General features: G+C 40.9%; 1 protein-coding gene across 1 annotated transcript in view; it reads right to left on the bottom strand.

The window, feature by feature from the left end:
- The window catches only part of SLC25A12 (solute carrier family 25 member 12), an 89,994-nt gene that overhangs the window by 53,600 nt on the left and 15,194 nt on the right, over positions 1 to 21,200 (bottom strand). Inside the window, exons 3-4 of the mRNA XM_072121735.1 lie at positions 7,224 to 7,366; positions 4,249 to 4,364 (exon numbers count right to left, since the gene is read on the bottom strand). Of these exons, the coding sequence (XP_071977836.1) occupies positions 4,249 to 4,364; positions 7,224 to 7,366 (259 nt within the window). The remainder of the gene's footprint in view (positions 1 to 4,248; positions 4,365 to 7,223; positions 7,367 to 21,200) is intronic.

The raw sequence follows: 21,200 nt of genomic DNA, 5'->3' as shown, positions 1-21,200 counted from the left end.
CTAGCAGAGCCTCTCATTAATACAATAACCCTAACCTTCGAGCACAGTGGTGGCGAACCTATGGCACGGGTGCCAGAGGTGGCACTCAGAGCCATTTCTGTGGGCACCCAGGCCATCACCAGAGAGGACTCCAGATATCTTCCTGCAGTCCCAGACAGCACAGGACTTGCAGCGCTCAGAGCTATTTTAAAGTGACAGCTCTATCTGGGACTACTGGTGGAGTAGGAAGGTGTGGACAGATCTGGATTTATCATTGTAGCTCCTGCTCTGGCCCTGACAATTCTTCCTGTTTTACGGGATCCTAGAGGGAAGCTACAATGATCATCCAAATTTCTCCTATTTTCTGCTTTATTGGTGTCCTCAGGGTGCTGACATGAATGAAAGCTGTGACAAAGCAGGGAGTATAAATCACTAATTACATTTCTGTGCTGGCACTTTGTGATAAATAAGTTGGTCTTGGTAGTAGTTTGGGCACTCGGTCTCTAAAAGGTTCTCCATCACTGCCCTAGCAGAACCCCCCCATTAATGAAATGTACAGCAAAGCCCCCCTCCCCAATTAATAAAATGTCCATAATAGAGCCCCCTCATTAATAAAATGCCCATAGCAGAGAACTCCCAATTAATAAAATGTCCATAGCAGAGAACTCCCAATTAATAAAATGTCCATAGCAGAGTGCCTCAATTGATAAAATGTCCAATAGAACGGCCCCCACATTAATATGTCCATAGCAGAACAAAATTGTGCTGAAAAACTTGGCTTATCCTCAAGTATATACAGTAAGCATCCAAAAATGTCTGATAACATGACTCTTCTGTGCTCATATTCACATGATTTTGGATGTGATTTATTTTTTTATTTTTTTTTTTTATAAACGTCCGTGATTTCACATAAAAGAGGGAATTTAAGAAAGGGCAATTCATCCCCTTCCTAAGGGGGAGGGGGGTTGTAATTTAATGGAGTAAAATCTGGTGACAGGTTTCCTTTAGTAGGACCGCCAATGACAAAGCTCCCCATATATTCGGTGATTATGAATTATATTTCATACATTATATACAGGGACAAGGAAATCATACAGTGTTACCTGAATGCAGGTGCATTCTCTAACTGGTGTTGGCGCATATGTTAGCTTTTATCCTTTAAATAATTAGTGACTTTTCAACAAACTTTGCGTCAATGTATAGTACAAGTGAGCACAGGAACTATTGTTATATATTATAGAGCAAAGTGCTTTCTTATCCATTTATTTTGGTTTTTATTATCCTCCTTCCTTCCCTTCTTATCTGCATTTCACTGCTGAATTTCATCTTTATAGCAAGACAGACAGAGGCTCATTGAAGTGTCAAATTACATAGTAGTTCTTTGGAGAGGGGAGGGGGAGCAGTGAGTTACAGCAGCTAGGTCTCCAATGACCAGCTAGAGATACAGACTACATAGATGGGAGCTGCTGGAAAACGAAGACAGTATACAATCTATAATGACCAAAAGTTTTACTCACACTGGACTAGCCATATTTGCAGAGTTTGTTGAAAGGTTAGGAAATCTTTTGCACCATGTAATTGACACGTACAATTACTTTACTTTGTATAAACCACAAATGAAGATTGTTACATCAGATTGTTTAAGTTACCATTTTAATCTGCATCAGGTATTACTCCAATTCAAAAATAAAATTAAGTTTCAAATTTTATAGAAATTATAGGATGTGATTTGGTTTGCATACCACGTACAGTGAGAGTCACAACCATAGGTCAAAGTATTAGTGGAGAGCAGTCGTCATGTCAGGGCCTTGGGGGTGAAGTCTGGAAAGTCTGAACCAGACAAACAAATAAAACATACAAAACCTTAGGATAAATAATAAACATATAATGAGTCAATTACAGCAGCAAACATGTAGTGGACTGATATTAGGAACTGTATCCTTAGTTCCTCAGACAAAACCTATCAATTTAGGGTAAAAGATACAACTATGAGCCGGGGCGCTGCTGAGATTAAGACTATGGGGGTCATTTATCTTTATTTTACTTCCATTTTCTTTGTCTTTTTTGCAACTTTGTTATCGTATTGCCATTTTTGCACCTTTTTTTGGTAATTTTTGAAATGCATACTGAAGTAAGCCGGGCATTAGTTTATCATCAGAAAGACGCATTTATCTTCTATTCCAGATGTGCTAAATGTCACGAATGATATTTAGCTTTTCAAATCGTCTCAAATTTGAGCTTATACGTGGATATGTACTATGTTTGTATAATTAAAAACTCAAGACATTTGTGCGACATTTAAAAAAAAAAAAAGATAACTAAATAGACTAATTTAACACAAGCTAAAACAGAAAATAATAAAAGAATGTGCTCATAGATGAAAAAGACAGGCAAAAACTAGCAACACAATAGAGAAAAAAGTTAAAATGACCGCCTATGTTTAAAACTTGTTTTAGCTCTATGTTGTAGGGCTCTATTTCGATTTAGCTCTATGTTGTATGTTGGATTCCCAACATGATTTTGGATGTTAAGGGTGTTTCCACAGTAATGTAACTGTCCTTATATATGGGGAAGTCCCTGAGCATACGTTCAGAGGAGACCGGAGATGGATGCAATACGGTTGCATCTTTCCTCCATAGGCTATTTTGGCCTCCACCGAGCATATACATTGCTTCGGAGGAAGCAGGATGGAAGTATACTGTGCAGACGGAGGCAATAAGGATTCCACTATCTGCCACTGTCTTTGAATACATAAAGCACATATACCATGAGCTCTCCTGGTGTAGGATGGGCAGTTCAATAAGTACACGTGTTCTAAATGAATTATGAATTTAAAAAAATATGTATTTTTACTTTTAGAAATATACACTTCTCCCAACGTTCCTGCCATTATTTTTACCTCTCAAAAAAATAGGGCAGCAATTCATAATGCAATCATGCAGTTTGCCGACGACAACTCCGGATGAACGTGCTGGTGCGTTATCGTACTGAAACAGCACCTTCTTTTTCGCCAAATGCGGCCGCGTCTCCTTAAATTTTTTGTCAAAGCGGTCCAATAACTCACTGTAGTGCTGTCCAGTGATCGTTCTTCCTTTTTCTAAAAAAATCCATTAGGATGACACCGTTCACATCCCAAAAAATCGTCGCCATGACCTTTCTGGCTGATGGGACCCTCTTCGACTTCTTTGGAGCAGATTCACCGGGAGAAATCCATTGTTTTGACTGTTGCTTAGTTTCTGGTGTGTAATGATGAATCCAGGTTTCATCAACGGTGACAACTCCGCTTGTTGTCCACAGCGAGCAATCGCGGCACCCATCAAGCTGACAATTTTTTAATCGCCAACTTAGGCTTCATTCACACTGCCGCATGGCCGACGTATTTACGGCCAATATACGTCCCCCATAGACGGCAATGGGCACACGGCGCCTTACGGGTGCGGTAAGGTGCAGCACATGTGCGGCACCATACCACTCCGTACCCCGTGAAAAAATAGGACATGTCCCATTGAGGAATATGCTGCTTCTGCACTGCCCAAAGTGTCTTTAATAGGTCAGTTGTATTTTTTCTTTTAATTTTTCTTTTCAGGGGCTATTTTATGAGAGAGGGATGATCCCTTCCTGGATTAGGGCTCTTGAAAATGTGTTATATAAAAAGAAATGTCGCAAAATTCACAAACTTTAGCATACACAATGTAGAACCACTGGACGCTATTAAGCAAGAATAAAAAGCCAAATCTATTTTTATCGGCAGAGCACTAAGACCTTCTAGGATGTGTGGTGGATGGTACTTCAATTTCCCACATCAGCGTCAGGTGGTATAGAAAGTGCTACTGACTGAACAACCTACAGAGTGAAATCACTGGGTTGGCAAAGATGAGCCTATGGGCATTTCTCGTTGGCCTAAAGCTCTATGTTATTACCCAGCACCCAGTCGGGTGCACCCGCTGATCCTGGTAGAGGCAGATCTCATGTCAAGATATTTCTCCCTGTCTTTGCCTGCTTCAAATAAATGAATGCTTGACCCATAATGCCCCTACACTAATAAAATCAGAGTCTGCATGCCTTACAATGAAACAAAAGTAAGAGACAAATTTGGCATTTGAGTTGGGCTTTGGGCTAGTGTTCTGATAAGGAGACCATAGAAATACACTGTAATCGCACAAGCCCCTGTAGAAGGAGATTTCATTCTCTATGGGAAATGCACCTCCCTAATACACGTAAAAGCCGGTTTCTTTGTGTTGTGTGACTTTGCCGTTGATGTGTTCTTACCGAATGTTACTTCTCCAGTGCCGCTCTTATCAAATAACTGATAAGCCACAATGAACATAGCATCAGGGGCACACAACACCGACTCGAAAGCCAGAAACTCTTGGAAAGAGATCAACCTGTGGATAACAAAATAAATGCACTTTGTCAGAAGGAAGGGAGCGGGAACAGGCAGCAGAGGTCTCGAGTTAACAAAGTGGTACATTCTGTAAACATTTACTGTGTTATTATCTAGCTGGCAATCTCTGTACTTGTTCACTTTTGACTTAATGCATAGTGCAGTGTGTTATCTAGTGTCAAACCCTGCGTGTGTTGACAGAGATTTAAGCAGATGGAGTTCTGAGCAGGGGAAGCAGACGGGCTGAAAGGCTAATGTACCGCTCAGGTAACATAGTCTTTTTATTTCCGATTTACATTTCGCTTCGCGAGCCTATCTGATGGCGTGGACTCAAAGCTCAAACACTGATGGCTTTGTGACTGCGCCGCTAAAGTGCAGACGGATTCACGTTTTGTCAATACTGGGAAATAGGAAAGTACAAATAGATTTGGTGAAATCTTTGTAACGGGACACATTTTAGTCGGAGTGAATTTCGTAAAAATGGAGGTCGCTGTATGTCATCTCTTCATATGCCAACTTTTCTCTAGTTCTAGTGCGTAACCAGTAGAGTCTCATTTTATGTATATTTAATATGCTCTAAAAATTTATAGCAACTGAGACCATAATGGGAAGATACAGTTGTCCGCTTTAGTATAGCTGTCCTAATGGTAACACCTACTCAGTGCCATGTTTAGCATTATTTAAAGGAATTTTACCACCAGGATGAAGGATTGTCAACCAAGCACACTGACATACTAGTGTGTGCCCCCTGTGATAGGATCTACTTTTCCCCTGGCTTCTTACACCCTGTTTTTTTAAGGCTTTAAAAAATATGTAAATGAACCTGAGGGGCACCAGCATCTATAGGTGTTACAGGAGCCACTCAGGCTCATTTGCATAATTTTAAATACATTTTTCTTAAAAACAAGGGCATATGAACCTAAAGAAGAGTAGATCCTGACGGGGGGCAAACACACCAGCATGTCAGTGTGCTCGGTTTACAATGCTTTATCCTGGTGATAGGTGTTCTTTAAAGGAAACCTGTCCAGGTGTTTTTGCCAGTAAAACAACAGCACGCTCAGGTAGGGTATGAATGTCCTTTCAAGAATTCCCTAAATCAATAACACCCATTTACCTACATAATAATCATCTAAAAAAGAGTCACATTTTACCTGAGATGAGTCACGTCAAATAGCAGGAGGGACAGCGTTACTTCAAAAGTCCCTATCCTGGGCTCTAATGTACCTAGAACCAGGATTTGGGTGTCATTTAAAAGATAAGAATTTCATTCACTGTGGTCACAGACCAGAGATACAGGCAGTTTCAAAAATATTTGGTACTGCAGGCTGCTGATAAATATCTAATTCCTGACCATTAGAGATGAGCGGACCTCAAGTTTCCTTTTGGGGTCAGGGTTCAGTTATGTTTAGAGCAACCTGGACATATTTCTGGATTGGCGAGCCAACTGATATACCTAGAAACTAGCCATGGCTGGCCAATTACAGCCAAGGCTAGTATCTTGGGGCATCAATTTCCGATTGGCTGTAGAGCTGCAAATTCGGCAATATGTCCGGGTCGCCTAGGTTGCACCAAACAGAAACATTGGGGCACATTTACTTACCAGTCCTGATGCGTTCCCCAAAAGTACATTGTCCGACCAGAATGCACTCTGCCGTGATTCACTAAGATCATGCGCCCGATATCCTGCATGTGATGCTTCCTCAGGTCCGCCGGAGTTCACCTTCTTCTTCCTGGTGCATGTAAGTGCTTGATCTTTCAACACAATTTGAAAGTTAAACCCTCCGCTCAGTCCGAATCAGTCGGATCGCCCCACACCCACACCCCCCCTTTGTGTTGCAAGAAAGCCACAATCCAATGGCGTGCATCACAGCGGCGCAAATCCCGAAAACTTCAGAAAATCCATCGAAAGAGTGACCCTTAGTAAAAATTACTACTGACCAAGTCTTTAACTGCCCCCATCTCTGGCTCTACATCAAAAACTGTGATTCTGGTGCAGTGATCCCTATCTTTTTTTTTTTTAAATATCAACATTTATCAAGGAGATGGGTCTATAACTGGCTGGGATAGACAAATCATTCCCCGGTTTCGGCAAAACACTGATGTGAGCCTCCAGAGCGGCCTCAGGGAGTCCGGACTGCATGGAGACAGCATTGAATACCTTGGCCAGTAGCGGGGATAAGATGTCTTTGAATTGCTTATAAAATGCTGGCGTAAAGCCATCCGGGCCCGGACTTTTCCCTGTTGGCGTATCTTTTATAACTGCAAGCACCTCTTCCCCGTCAATATCCCGTTCTAGATTATCCACCACCCCGTCGTCTAATGTAGGCAAGCGAGTGTCCTTGATATGAGATTCTATTTGGGTCATGAATGTAGAAGAGTTACGAGATGGGGTATGCCTGTCTATCGCGTACAATGAGGAGTAAAAGGAATTAAAGCTCCCGCACATCTCATCGGGACGGTATACATCTGTCCCCCCAGGCCCCCTAATTTTAGGTATGTAGGACGTCTGACTCCGTGGATGGAGAAGACGGGACGTGATCCCTATCTTTAAAATGACACCAGAAGCATGGTTCATAGCACTGAATGTACAGGCACATTTGTTGTTTTCTGCCCCTTTAGTTTCTCCATGTGACTCATCTCAAGCAAAAAGTGAAAATGTGCATTTGACTATGGATATATAAGAATATGATATGCTTTATGTAATATATCTGTTTCTGTCTGTGTACGTTCAGTAGACTTTTGTACTTTATTTTAAAATTGTGAAGACAACAAAGATGCAAAATCAAAAGAACAATAACAACAAAATCAACAAGAACAGAAAAAGTTACTATAAACACACATCCTAAAATGTAAACCTCACCCATCTTTGGTCTGATCAGCAACTCCTCCTAAGAGCTCCACAGTCTTGGGATTGAAGTGCAGCTCAGTGTGCAGTCCAAGGTACTTCTGCACAAAGTCAGAAGATGTCATGTAATGTTCCCCATCTTGCTCAACGCTGGCATACTAAAAGGAGTTAAAAAGAAATAGTAAGCAAAATATAAGGGATATATGTGCACAATACTTATAGCAGCAATGTGCTTGAATAAATCAAAAAGTGTCATTTATCAATCCACCCTGACCCCCACCCCAAACAGTTTTCCCATAACCATTGCTGTAACTCCTACTTGATTCCTACGACCCTTATGTATATCTAAAGCTGACTTTACTAACACATCTGATAATCTAGAAAGTCTGCCACTGACAGCTCTATATCCTCTTGCTGAACTGCTCATCATTTACTACAGACGATAATAAGGAAATGGCACAACACAGAGGTACAGTAAATACAGGAATACAGAATCAGCAATAATTCCATTAAACACATCAGGTCATTTTATAAATTGCAAGAAAAAAAACCTAAACATAAGGGAAAGGCTTTACACTCCACAGCTACTGTAATATCCACCTTTAGGCTATCTTCACATATAGTGGTATGGCTGCGTAATTTACCCAGAGGTAATTCTGCAACAATTCTGCAAGCATCAGAAACCACACGGAATTGTGGAAAATATGTGCGTAATATGCATCGTGCATCTTGAATAAGAGGTTGAGTATAGGTGCTGCCACTTCATTATCTGGATGTTCCAGATAATGGAACGGTCTTGGCCCGCAGGCGAAATAACTTAAAAAGAAAAACTGTATACTTACCTCAGACGCTACTTTTCTACCTGCGGCTTCCCGGTAGACCGCCAGAGGCACTTCTATGGGCACACAGTATGACGCGGCCAATTACGTTATAGTGTGTGCACACTGGCATCGCACGTCACGCAAGTGTCTCTGGTCGTCTGTCGGGAAGCCGCAGGTAGAAAAGTAAGTATAGAGATGAGTGATCATATACAAAGTGACCTATACAAAGAAATAGAACAACAGCGCACATGTGACCTAGTGATGTGGCTCTTTTACAGCACAGCAACATACACTGTATAGTGTCTGTGCTTGGTAATGCACTTAAACGGCTTTGCCCATGAAAGAAATTCTCAAATTTTAATCCCCTAGTGATGTTTACAAAATAAAGATAATTTTTTTTTTAAAGTATAAATTTTTATTGGGTTTTTTCTTACAAAACATAGCATGCATATAGTGATACAACATGTTGTACAATAACCACAGTGCTGTACAATTCAATTGTGTTTACATGAATACATTAATTGTCACGACTCTTACAGTTTATTTTACCACTTGCATATTATATAATCACATTATACTTCAGCTTTTCCTCGTGCACAGTGTGTATATACCATGCGGATTCATGCCATTGTGGTGTTGTAACACTCATGGTACGTAGAGATACTTATATTTGCTTTTTCATGTATTGAAACCACAAACTACAAACTTTAAACTTAGTTAACATGACAGGCTCAGCACAAAGTACTATTTACATCTGTGAATTTATACCCTAGAGATTTGGACTACAGTTAAAGCTTGACAGTTAACAGTTGTGCCACTTCGGAGTGATAAAAAGACCCTTATTTCCCTCATCCTGCTATTGTCATCCGTCTGCTCTCTCCTTATTTGCTCAACCCTTTAACCAGCGAAGACAGGTTTGGGTGTAATACAAGCCAAGGGTCCCATGTTTCATGAAATGCTGAGATTCTTTTATTTCTCAGTGCGAATAATCTTTCAAATGCGCAATGTTCTGCTAAAATGTCTCATATAGTTCTCATATTAGGGGGGGGGGGGTAGTAGATTTCCAGAGTCTGGTAATCATAAGTTTTGCCGTCAAGATAATATGTCCTATTAGTCTCCTATGTTTATAGGGGATGTTACAGATATCCAACCCCAGGAGTGCCATTGCCGGGTTTTTTGAGACTTGTGTGTTCGATAATTGTGAACATAGCTGGAATATTTCCATCCAGAAATTTTTTAATTCAGGGCATAACCAGAAAATGTGATAGATAGTTCCCCTCTCTCTCTGGCATCTCCAACATCTATCAGTTGAGTCAGGATATATTTGTGAAAGTCTGGCAGGGGTAAGATACCATCTAGTGACACATTTTAGATGGACTTCCATCAGATTAGCATTTGCTGTGGCTTTTTTAGCCCAAATGCTTGCTGTCTTCCACTCTTTGGTGTGAATCTGTCTCCCCAAGTCTTCCTGCCACCTCATTACTGGTCTGGATAATGTGTCACTAGCTTCTTTCTGAAATATCTCATACAGATAACTTGTGTCTAATTTCGGACAAGGTGATTCTGTTGAGAACATGTTGGCCAGGCCTATCGGGATGTCTACCGTTTGTTTGGCCAGACTTTTGACACAATGTGCAACTTGTAAATATCTAAATTTCTCTTTAACCCCTAGATCATATTCAGAATTTAATTGTTCAAAGGGTTTAACTTCTTTTTTATTGAATATGTCTGCTACATGGTTTATGCCTTTATCTTATGTTCGGAATCATAAACTCCATCGCCCTCAGCAGAATTTGGACTTCCTTGGACGGGGAATCATTTTGCATTGCTTTTACCAATTCTTTCCAACCTTCTAATGAGGAGTTAATCGAAGGGCCCCAATTTTCCTGCTCCAACCCACTTGGCTTTGCCAGTTGCACCACTAACAAATGCTTTAATGGTCTGTCACCCACCATATATGCCTCAATATTGGGCCAGCTAGTATTGTGATCTAAGGTGCACCACTTTTTTAACTGTTGTGTTACTATTGCTCTATGATAGTTTTTCAAGTTGGGGACCCCCATGCCCCCTCTTTCTCTTGACGCATATAGCGTGTTAGCGGCTACTCTAGGCTTGCGGTTATTCCATATGAAATTTAGCATCTGCTTTTGTAAGGTGCAAAATGTCATTTTGGGAATTGGGATCACAAAATAAAGATAATTTTTGACCCCTTGCAGTTTAAGTGAGTTTTATTGTTGTGATAGGAGCAGTGTAAAATTGAGCATTGTGAGTGGCCACAAGCTAAGCAGACACTTCATGATTCCTCTGTTCTATGAAATGCTGTGTTATCAGTGTCCAATGTTTAGCTAGACTTTCATTTAGCTTCTGAGGTTTCTAATATCTGACACATAGAAAAACACAGATGAGACAGATCAGAGTCTTGTGATGGATGTGACACATTCAGCTCTGCTACCTTACCTAATGAATAAAACACATAAAATCCCCCTCCCCTCGGATCAATAGCTTATCTTGTCCAAAACTGCTGCTGTCCCCTCTACCCGCTGCTACTGGTAGTATTTCCTGGCCCTCCCTACTAGAGAAGCTAGAGGAATCTGTCTAATCATCGTCAGAAGTTTATGGTCGTATCCAGGGACAACCAAAATATAAACACCAGGACTGATGGAGACAGGTTGGAATTATATCTGTGAAATGCTTTTTGTTAATAATATTGAATTATTGAATATGTTCTTTTGTTATCCTCAGTATTATTTAAGTATTTAGTCTTTGTGGGAATACCCCTTTAAAACTTGTTTACTTAAATGGAGCCAAACTGAAATGATGTACTTCTGATTGTAAAAGAAAAATCAAAAAGGAAATCTTGGAATACTTCTTATAATCATACATTTTATTTGGCTAGAATAAGTCCCTTTTTATAGAAAGTTACTGTAATAAACATTCATTACAAAAAAAATAAAATGTGGGTTGAACATGAGTACAAGCAATTTGCTGGCGCATTCTATTTCTGTAGACTGTGTCACAGATGGCTCCAACTCCGGTACCGACAGGAATGACTCAGCCTCCACCGTCACATTATGTGCTACACTAAATGGCCATACAGCGGGGAGTGCCATGTGTCAATGACAGGAATTTGTATTGGGTGACGTGTGGCCTGAAAACTGTCAAAACAAAAGGAGCACGTGCCCTGCAATATTCTGCTGGCGGTGCCAATGTACATGACTGCTCACACCTCACAAACATGCTATAGGGCATCTAAGGACAGCAAACACCCACTTTTAGTGAGTTTTAAGGTCTTTATAAATAAGTCTTACTGGATTGTGATATTCTTTTAATCTGCCATCTGATAATCCAGAAAGTAAAATTTCACTACACAGCAAACACATGGACTTCTGAACATGACCTTATTAAGGGGAGTCTATCACCTACACCAGCTATATACAGCTTTAATTATCCTCTTCGTAAAGTAATAATTTACACAATGATAGTATAGTGAGGAATATTTCACACAGTGATGTCACAGCTGTGGAATAATGGGGCTTATTTACTAAGGGTCCCGCGGACGCATTTCCGTCAGGTTTCCTACTAGGGATTGTCATGAGCGATAGGATTTTGACGCAAACGCACCGGCATTCAGGCGAGACTAAACCGGGGGCGGGCCATCGGACGATCAGACGGATTCGGACAACACGCGGGATTTAACATTTCAAATTTTGTCGCGAGCTTACGTGCACCGGGAAGAAGAAGGTGAACTCCGGCGGACCTGAGTGGGGGAGCGACACATGCAGGATATCGGGTGCACGCTCGTAGTGAATCACGGCAGACTGCATCCTCGTCGGACATTTCGGATCGGGGATCGTGCAGGGACCGGGTAAGTAAATGTGCCCCGATGAGAACAGAGATGTAATGGTGTGCACAGTGATGTGTGAGTATAATAAACAGTGATGTCACAGAAGGGGTTTTATCCACTCACACAGTGATGTCGCAGTACATCGTTAAAGATCCCTATGATATCACAGTGTATAGGGTTAATGCACAAAGTGGGACAATGAGCCCAGAGATGTTATAGTGCGCACAATGATGTGTGAGTATAAGAATAAACACAGTGATGTCACAGAAGGGGTTTTATCCACTCACTGGTGTTACAGTGATGTCACAGTACATCGTTAAAGATCCCTATGATATCACAGTGTATAGGGTTAATGCACAAAGTGATTTCATAGTAATGGGATAATAAATACAGTATAGTGAACATACATTTTGCATGTGCACATTGATGTCACAAAAATAGGGACAATCGGCACAGTGCAGTTACAATGCAAACACGATGTCACAGTACAGGAACATAGGACACAGATGTCTCACTACAGTTATAATACACACAGTAACTTCACAGCACAGGGCAATGGACATAGGCATCACATTATAGTTATAATGCACATAATGGTGTCACAACATAGGAAGAATGGACACAGATGTCCCTGCAGTTAAAGGGCACACAACAGTATCGGATTATAATACAGGCGGTTTTAAAGGTAGAAGGGTGGTAGGTGGGTGCCCTTTATAGGTAGAATCGGGGTGGTAGGTGCCCTTTAAAGCAGGAAGTAGTGACACATCCTCCATTCCCCAAGAAGCTAATTCTAGTACCATATGTAGGACGTGAATTCCAGACTTGTAGGAGCTATAATATTCATACAGCACTGGCCCATGGCCGTCTTAATCTGCCTCTGGCACACAGTGATGTCACACAAATTGGCTGATCTACTCGCTGATGTTACAGCACAGGGATGATGATAGTTATATCAGTAATATCAGTGATATCACAATACAAGAAATAAAGTAAACTATCTTATCATAGTGTATCTTATCATGCACATAGTGATGTCACTGCGCGGGGATAAAAGACATCTCAGTAAAAGAATAATGCAAACTCTCAAAGGCAGTCCCAGGGTTATAAAAAAAGATACATTTGGTAGATTTGTTCTTAAAGTGAATGCATATATAAGTTGGAAAAGGTGTATTTGGTAAGAACTCCAACCAAAATATTTTTGGTCTATGCTTTGGATAGCATAGACAATGGGGCACATTTACTAAGGGTCCGCACACCGAATTTCCGTCGGGTTTCCCAAGTATTTCCGATTTAACAGGGGACACAAATCAGGGGGCGGGCCGTCGGACAACCCGACTGATTCGGACTAAGTGCGGGATTTAGAATTCAAATTGTGTCGCAAGCCATGCACTTACATGCACCGAGAAGAAGAAGGTGAACTCCAGCGGATGTCAGCGGGGAAGCGACACATGCAGGAAAATGGACGCACAATCTTGAAGAATCGCGCCAGACTTCATCCTCGTCGGAGAACGCACCTCGGGGATCGTGACAGTAAGTAAATCTGCCCCAATGTGCACAACACTAACTTTTATTTTGCTGCTTGTACAGATGTCACCTCATTCTCTGTCCCTTTAAATTCTCTGGACACCATTTATGACACTTTTGTCTAGCCAAAGAAGTTCTTTATATGCTGCTACTGTAAGTCACTTTAGCCCCAGGCAGAGGCATAACTACAGTGGTAGAAGCCGCCATGGGGCCAACAGTTTCAGGGGGCCCTGTCATCTGATCTGACACCAAAGAATGGAGGATGTTGTGCAGCATAATATGCATATAACATATATGTGAAATATATATGTTGTATATGTGTGTTTGTGTATATGTGATGTGTATATGGTGTGTGTATACTGCATTTGTGTTAATATGCTGTACGTCTGTATATGGCACTGCATGTGTGTGTTTATGTGATGTTTACATGCTCTTTATATATGTGTGTTTGTGTGTGTGTATATATAAGACTGTAATATATATATCGTGATGGCTAACCTTTTAGAGCCTGAGTGCCCAAACTTCAACCAAAAGCCACTTATTTATTGCAAAGTGCCAGCGCAGCAATTTAAGCAGTAATTTATTTCTCCTTGTTCTTTGACAATGTTCAATCATTCAGCCTCCTAAAGACACCAACGGAGTTGAAAGAAGGAGGGAAATTTCATCTATCATTGTAGGAAGATTCTTCAGGAAGATTCTTTGAGTCTTTTATAGTGAACTTCATGCTGTGGTGATGGCCTGGGTGCCCACAGAGAGGGCTCCCAGTGCCGCCTCTGGCACCAGTGCCATAGGTTCGCCACCACTGATATATATTTTTAAGCGGGTAGAGAGCCCCATTCAGGGCCCTGCCTCTCCTAGCTACGCTCCTAGGAACTAGGAGGCAATGACCTATAGGATTTATATGTAAAGGACCCAGCACAACTTACTGTGAGAAGTGATGATCTGATGAGTCACATTCATCAGTGAATTTGCATTGGGGCTTATAGATCATTGTAGCCTGGAGCTAAAGTACAATAAACTACCCGCATCCAGAGATCTTCATTAGAGGTCACAGGGGTCGGAGAGGTTCTTGTAACTAAGAGACGTTGGTAAGTTGGATGTTCTCATGTCAGACACTGCCTTTACAGGTGGAAACTGGACCCCTGTTATTAACGCCGATAGTCCAGTATCTTTTTTTTCAGGAATGGTGCCAATCCTGTCCATATTCCAGAATTTCCAATCATATGCCACACATAAATGACAGACAATATCTTCAGATTTTTCTGAATGTGAGTTTTTATTATATAGTAAGCAATAAGTTGATTTATTTTAAATAGTTTTGAACCATTATCTGTTCCAATGTATCAATACGATTATTCATTTAATCAGAATAGCCACATCATAGTACAGGCGGTCCCCTACTTAAGGACACCTGACTTACAGATGACCCCTAGTTAAAGACAGACCCCTCTACCCAATGGGACCTCTGGTGAAGCTCTCTGGATGCTTTTGTATAGTCCCAAACTGCAATAATCAGCTGTAAGGTGTCTGTATTGAAGCTGTATTGATAATCCTTGGTCCAATTACAGCCAAAAATTTAGAATCTCCAATTGTCACTGTGGCAAAAAATTTTTTTTTTCGGGATCTACCATTATAAAATATACAGTTTCGACTTACATACAAATTCAACTTAAGAACAAGCCTACGGAACCTATCTTGTATCTAATCCGGGGACTGCCTGTATATATGCAGTAAATGTATGTATATCTACAAAAGATCTTTCAATTTCCAGGCACACAGAAGAAACACAACTCTTTTTTTCCTCTTTCTGAAAGCATCTTGTGTTACACAGAGCAGTCTGTCGACATCCATCAAAATGATCACAAGTCACAAGACTCCGTGAATGACAAGAATGAGCAAAAGAAAGCTTTTTCCTGGCTGCATTGAAACAACTTCTGTTTTCGAGAGGTCATTGGTTTGCACCGTCAAGAGATGCAATCTGATCAGTTCTGATCCACACTTGCTTTATATAAAGCCTGGACATAAATTATTCATATCTCCAAGGACACAATCTCCTCCTTACTCTGGTAAAGAGAATCTTTGTAAGTTTCCAGTAATGGAACTCTGTGATTGGGATAGGCCGATGCTTCAGCCAAACCTTGTATTCACCGTATTGCAGTGAATTGACAATACACAAGGGAAACTCAAGTTACATGTTAATTTCAAACACAAACATATTGCGTTACATGTTCAGCAAAGTGACAAGTCCAACATCAGAAATAATAGATGTATAGAACTGGTCACAACACAAGGGACTGAAGCAAAGAACAAATTCAACACAGCGCATTATACAAGTGATGCTATCCTCAGAATGAAGAAAAAACCTGACGTCTTCAGTTTTAGATGTAATGTAACAAATTTCATTCACAGAATATAGAAAAATCCGACATTGATTGCTTTGCTACTTTCACATGTAGTGAAAATGTTGCAGATTTTGTCAGAATTTGGTTGCAAAAAAGTGATATTAATAGATCTCATCCAGATGCTAAAAAATGTAAAAAAAAGAAACAATGAAGATAGACAGATGTGTAGTTCAATAGTCTGGGAAGTCTAGGGGACACAAGTGTGGAAATGGTGGCCATACAGGTTATCACCCAAAACTGGTTACCGTATATACTCGTGTATAAGCCGAGTTTTTCAGCACAAAAAATGTGCTGAAAAACCTAATCTCGGCTTATACACGAGTTAATAAAAAAAATAAAATTAATACTCACCCTCCGGCTCCCGGTCCTCGGCAGCGGCTCCTGGTCCTCGGCGGCAGCTCCCGATCCTCTGCGGCGGCTTCTCTCTTCGATCTTCACGTGCCGGCAGTCGCGTCTATGCGACTTGCCGGCGGGCGCACAATATGATGTAGCGGTGTCGCCGCTGATGACGTCATCAGCGGCGACACCACCGCATCGCACTGTGCGCCCGCTGGCAAGTCGCATGGACGCGACTGCCGGCACGTGAAGATCAAAGAGAGAAGCCGCCACAATGGATCGGGAGCTGCCGCCGAGGACCGGGAGCCGCCGCCCAGGACCAGGAGCCGCCGCCGAGGACCGGGAGCCGCCACTTCAAATCAAAGGTGAGTATCGTCGGAGGGTGAGTATTAAGTTTATTTTTTTATTATACTGAGGGCAGGCTGTATACTTTTTGGGGCAGGCTGTATACTTTTTGGGGGCAGGCTGTATACTTTTTGGGGGCAGGCTGTATACTTCATGGGGGCAGGCTGTATACTTCATTGGGGCAGGCTGTATACTTCATGGGGGCAGGCTGTATACTTCATGGGGGTAGGCTGTATACTTCATGGGGGCAGGCTGTATACTTCATGGGGGCAGGCTGATTGTATACTACTTGGGACAGGCTGTATACTACAGGGGGCTAGCTGGCTGTATACTACACCCTCGGCTTATACTCGAGTCAATAGGTTTTCCCATTTTTTTTGTGGTAAAATTAGGGGTCTTGGCTTATACTCGGGTCGGCTTATACTCGAGTATATACGGTAGATATAAATATCTTTAAAAGTGGTGAATTATTAAATAAATAAAAAGCATCAGTCTGCTTATGCCCTAGCTTTTAAGAAAAAAAAGACTTTTACAATTATGCAAATGAGCCTGAGGGAGTCCAGGCTTCATAGGAGTTAATGGAGCCTGGAGCCCCTCAGGCTAATTTGCATAATTAAATCCCCTTTTTCTTAAAAACAAGGGCAGATCCTGCCAGAGGAGGCACATACTAGTATGTCAGTGTGCTTGGTTTTCAATCCTTGATCTGGTGATAGATGTCCTTTAAAATAGTGGGTTAATGCGATATTCAGAAAAAAAATTGGAGAGCAGATGGACGAAAACAACATAGCCAATTAATAGAGACTTATTTAGTCCATGAAAATAGATGGTATGTTGGATATATTTCATGGACTATGGGTCGCAGGGCAATGTCCAGTCTGGGAAACACGGCTGACATCCGGTCTCCATTTTCTCCACTAAATAAGTTGAAAGAGGGTTTCCACAACCTCTGAACTTTTAGGACAACCACGTGTGGAGAATATCATGGCATCTTTGGGGAATGTACAGCCTCTAACACAGTCAATCAATATCAAGGAACAGTATAATTAATCCTTGAAGTAACAAAAAACCAGCATCTGGGCCCCGACTCCCACACACAGCGAGAGAGCTTATGAGGAATTAAGCAGTGATTTGTAAGTGAACAACCCCTTTAAGAAAGCTTTAATGAATATGATATGATTTGTCAAGTAATGAATGGTTAAAGTAATACTCTGTACTTAAGTCATCTTAAAACGAAACTTCTTGTAAATGACCTCCCTGTAGTATTTGGGATCCGCTTACAAACCAAGGTCAGTGGGACCAGGTCAGTGAGGTTCTTGCTATCATATATCCTATGTTTAAATAACTAGACACTGTACAGTAAGATATATCACTTACCCTACATAACCAGACTCTTATACACTGGAAATCAAACACAACACACAATATCCTAAATATCAAGAATGTACAAAAATCCATGGAGATAACTTTATTTCTGAAAAAATGAAGTTATCATATAACGTTCTATAATTTTGATCTCCAGTGTAATTTCAAGCAGTGACAATCAAAGTAAGATATTTTTTTTTATATTTCTCAGAAACCAGACAGACATCAAGGCTCAGAGTAAAAGGTGCTTTGTGATTTCAGGAGGATTTTTGTACAAACGATTCTGCCACTGTGGCATAGACTTTTAATCCAGAATGCCAGAGGTAAAAGGACATAATGTCCAGTTATGTTCAGAGGAAGGCAAGGCTTCGCTACACAGAGCTCCTTCAAGAAGGAGAGCCAAATTTAGGCCGGAATGTGTGGCCTTTAAGAGCACGGACATGAAATGTCCTACACACAAGCTCATGTGACCTTCCTAGCTGCCTGCTCCTCATTATCAATAGTATTTCTAAAGATATTTTTTCATGTCTGCCAAAAATAAAATGTATTTTGTGTGAAAATTATTATTATGTATGATTCCTAACCTGAAATCAACCTTATGCATTGGGGAAGCTTTACTATAAAAAGAAAATTGTACATGGTGTACATAACTTATAGCATGTTCATTGATCGAGTTAGACAATTTCATGTGCTTGTGTTTGCGTTGCTTGAGTTCACGTCTGAGGCTACATGCACACGTGTGTGTTCTGTGAGCCGAAAGTCTTGATGAGAAGGGAAGGGTGAGTGCTCCTCACCCCTCCTATCTCCATAGGGAGCTGAGCCGCCTCACCGCAAATCAGGGCAGGAATAGGACCTGCTATATCTTTTGCTCAGACAATCTATGCACGTCTATGGCGGCCGTGAGCTAGCTTCTGTCTTTGCAGCTAGATCATGGTTGCTTCGTGCATACATCTGAATTCAAACTTGTTTAAAGGTGCGTAGTAGGTGGATGATATTACTTAAAGGAAATCTACCACTAAAATAAAGTGAAATGTTACTACTCAGCGATAATCCTCTCTTTCTTGATCCTGGTGATGGTCTTCTTGAAGCTTGACATGCTGGGATCTCTGAAAAAAAAAGACGCAATGCGGTGTCCGGTGCTACGGTCTGTTAATTATTCACGCCTCCTATGTAATGTCACCTCCCTCTCAAACATGGGACAGAGATGTATCTATCTACCCCTGGAGAGGGAGGTGATGTCACGCGAAAGGCGTGCCGGACATGCTGGAAATTGCTTCCCCCCGCGATCGGCACAGCTTTTTTCTAACTTTTTTTTTTCAGTTGATCCAGGCGTGTAAAGCTTAAAGAAGGACAGCGCCAGGATCGAGGAGAAGAGGACAATAGGAGAGTATGTGTAGTTTCATTTTACTAATTTAGTGGTAGATTTCACTTTAAATATGAAAAACTATAAACTTAGCCAATTTATGGGTGCTGCAAGTTAACACTAAATTAGGCAAAAATTTACCAGCATTGTAATTTACCTAATGTAGTACATCTCGCTAAATATTAACTTTAGAGTGTTTGTGCAAGTTATCTTCCATCTACAAGAAAGGGGATAAAAAGCTGATCAGTGAGGGTTCGATTGTTGGGACCCCCATCGATTACGAGAATTGACCCACAGAAATCTGGAGAATCGGGTCCCTCACTAAAGGTTGGAGCGGCAAGACAAGCATGTGTCCTGCTGTTCCCTTCAACAGTATGAGAGTACCGGAAATTGCTGAACATAGATATAGACTACTGATTGGAGCAGTGGGATGCATGCTTAACGTGGTACCTCCATTCTCTGTATTGCTGGAGTCCCATTCTGATGATCAGTGAGGGTCCCAACAATCAAATCCTTATCAACTTGTTATCCCTTATCCTATAGGTTTTTAACTCACCAAAGGTGAGTTAACTCACAAATTTGATGTTGCGAGGGAGGCGATCTCAAGTTGAACTCCATTATCCACAACAATAATTAGAATTAACATGCTGCAGATTCTAAACCCGCAGCAGAAACTTCCATGTTTTTATCGCAGCTCCTGGAGCGGATTTTTATAAATCCCAGCCACTTTATATTTGTGTCCGTGGTATTCATATTCAGCTTAAGAAACTAAAAAAAAGAGAATTGATTTAGTGCTTATACTGTGTCCGCCTTCCTTGGTATATGATAAAACAGAACAAAGCTGTAGCACCCAGTTCTTCTGGAGTTTTTCATTTAAGACGCTACTGTTTTCTATCTTTAGAACAAAGTCATCGACCTTTGACAGGTGATGACCTCAAGGAGCTGTGACCTACAGATCCGTTATACAATGTGAACAAGTAAATGAGACCGTTCCCACTATAGTCATTCTCCTTTGAACACCAGATAGTTTTACAAATTTATAAATAGGAATGGTCAAGTTAGATATTTAGACCCTGTTTATATTTTGCTTAATTTTTTTTATATTAAAATATGAAAATTATGAAACTACGGAAGGTGCACACAGTCTAGGTGCCAGGTTGTTTTAATAGAACATTTAGGTCCTTATCACAAAGCTTTTGCCTACAACTTTCTAACATTTACATCACTTTGACACATTGGGGGGGATTTATAAATGCACTTTTGCCACAATTCTGGTGCCAACACTGTCTAAAATGCCTTGCACCACAGTTATCAAGGCTTTTAGACCTTTTTTGGCACTTTACGGACTCATCTGATTAAGGGGACGAGGCCTCCAAGATATGGGTGTGGCCTCATTAGAAAGGGGTGTGGCTTGCGGGAAATCATCCGTGCGCCCAAAATTCTGGCGCACAATTTAAAACTAAAAGTTGGTCTAAAGCAGTCTTATACTGCCCCAGAATTCATCATCACAGTGATAAACCTGGCACTGCAAAAGACTAGTGTTTTCCAGCTAGAAACTTGAGACACATTGTTAAATCCCCCCCCCCCCCAATTGCATTTGAAGTGCATATAGAAACGCAATACATTTGTGAGCGGCTTATTTTATGCCTAAAAATTTTGCAAAATTTTTAAAAAAATTGGGATGTGATAAATCTGTCTACAACCAAAGAATTGCACAAATCGATTTCTCAAACTCTCTCAAACCTTGTGCCTACTGACTGTACCCACACATCTCTGTGCCAGCTACATATAGTCACTGAGGACAATTTCTATTTATTTCTGAAATTATTTCAGTGGATTTTTGCAGAATGGTTTTATACAAAACAATGACCTGAAAATGCTACAGAAAAGACATTGTTATGATCAATGGAGTGAATAAGATACAAATACACATTATAAACCCTTTTCTCAATTATGTCCCTTTAATGGAAGAATCTCTGGAATCTCTTGGAGTAA

The sequence above is a fragment of the Engystomops pustulosus genome, chromosome 8 (assembly GCF_040894005.1).
Source record: "Engystomops pustulosus chromosome 8, aEngPut4.maternal, whole genome shotgun sequence".
Classification (NCBI taxonomy): Eukaryota; Metazoa; Chordata; class Amphibia; order Anura; family Leptodactylidae; genus Engystomops; species Engystomops pustulosus.
Note: the sequence above shows the minus strand (reverse complement) of the source record. Positions and strands in the feature narration are given on the sequence as shown.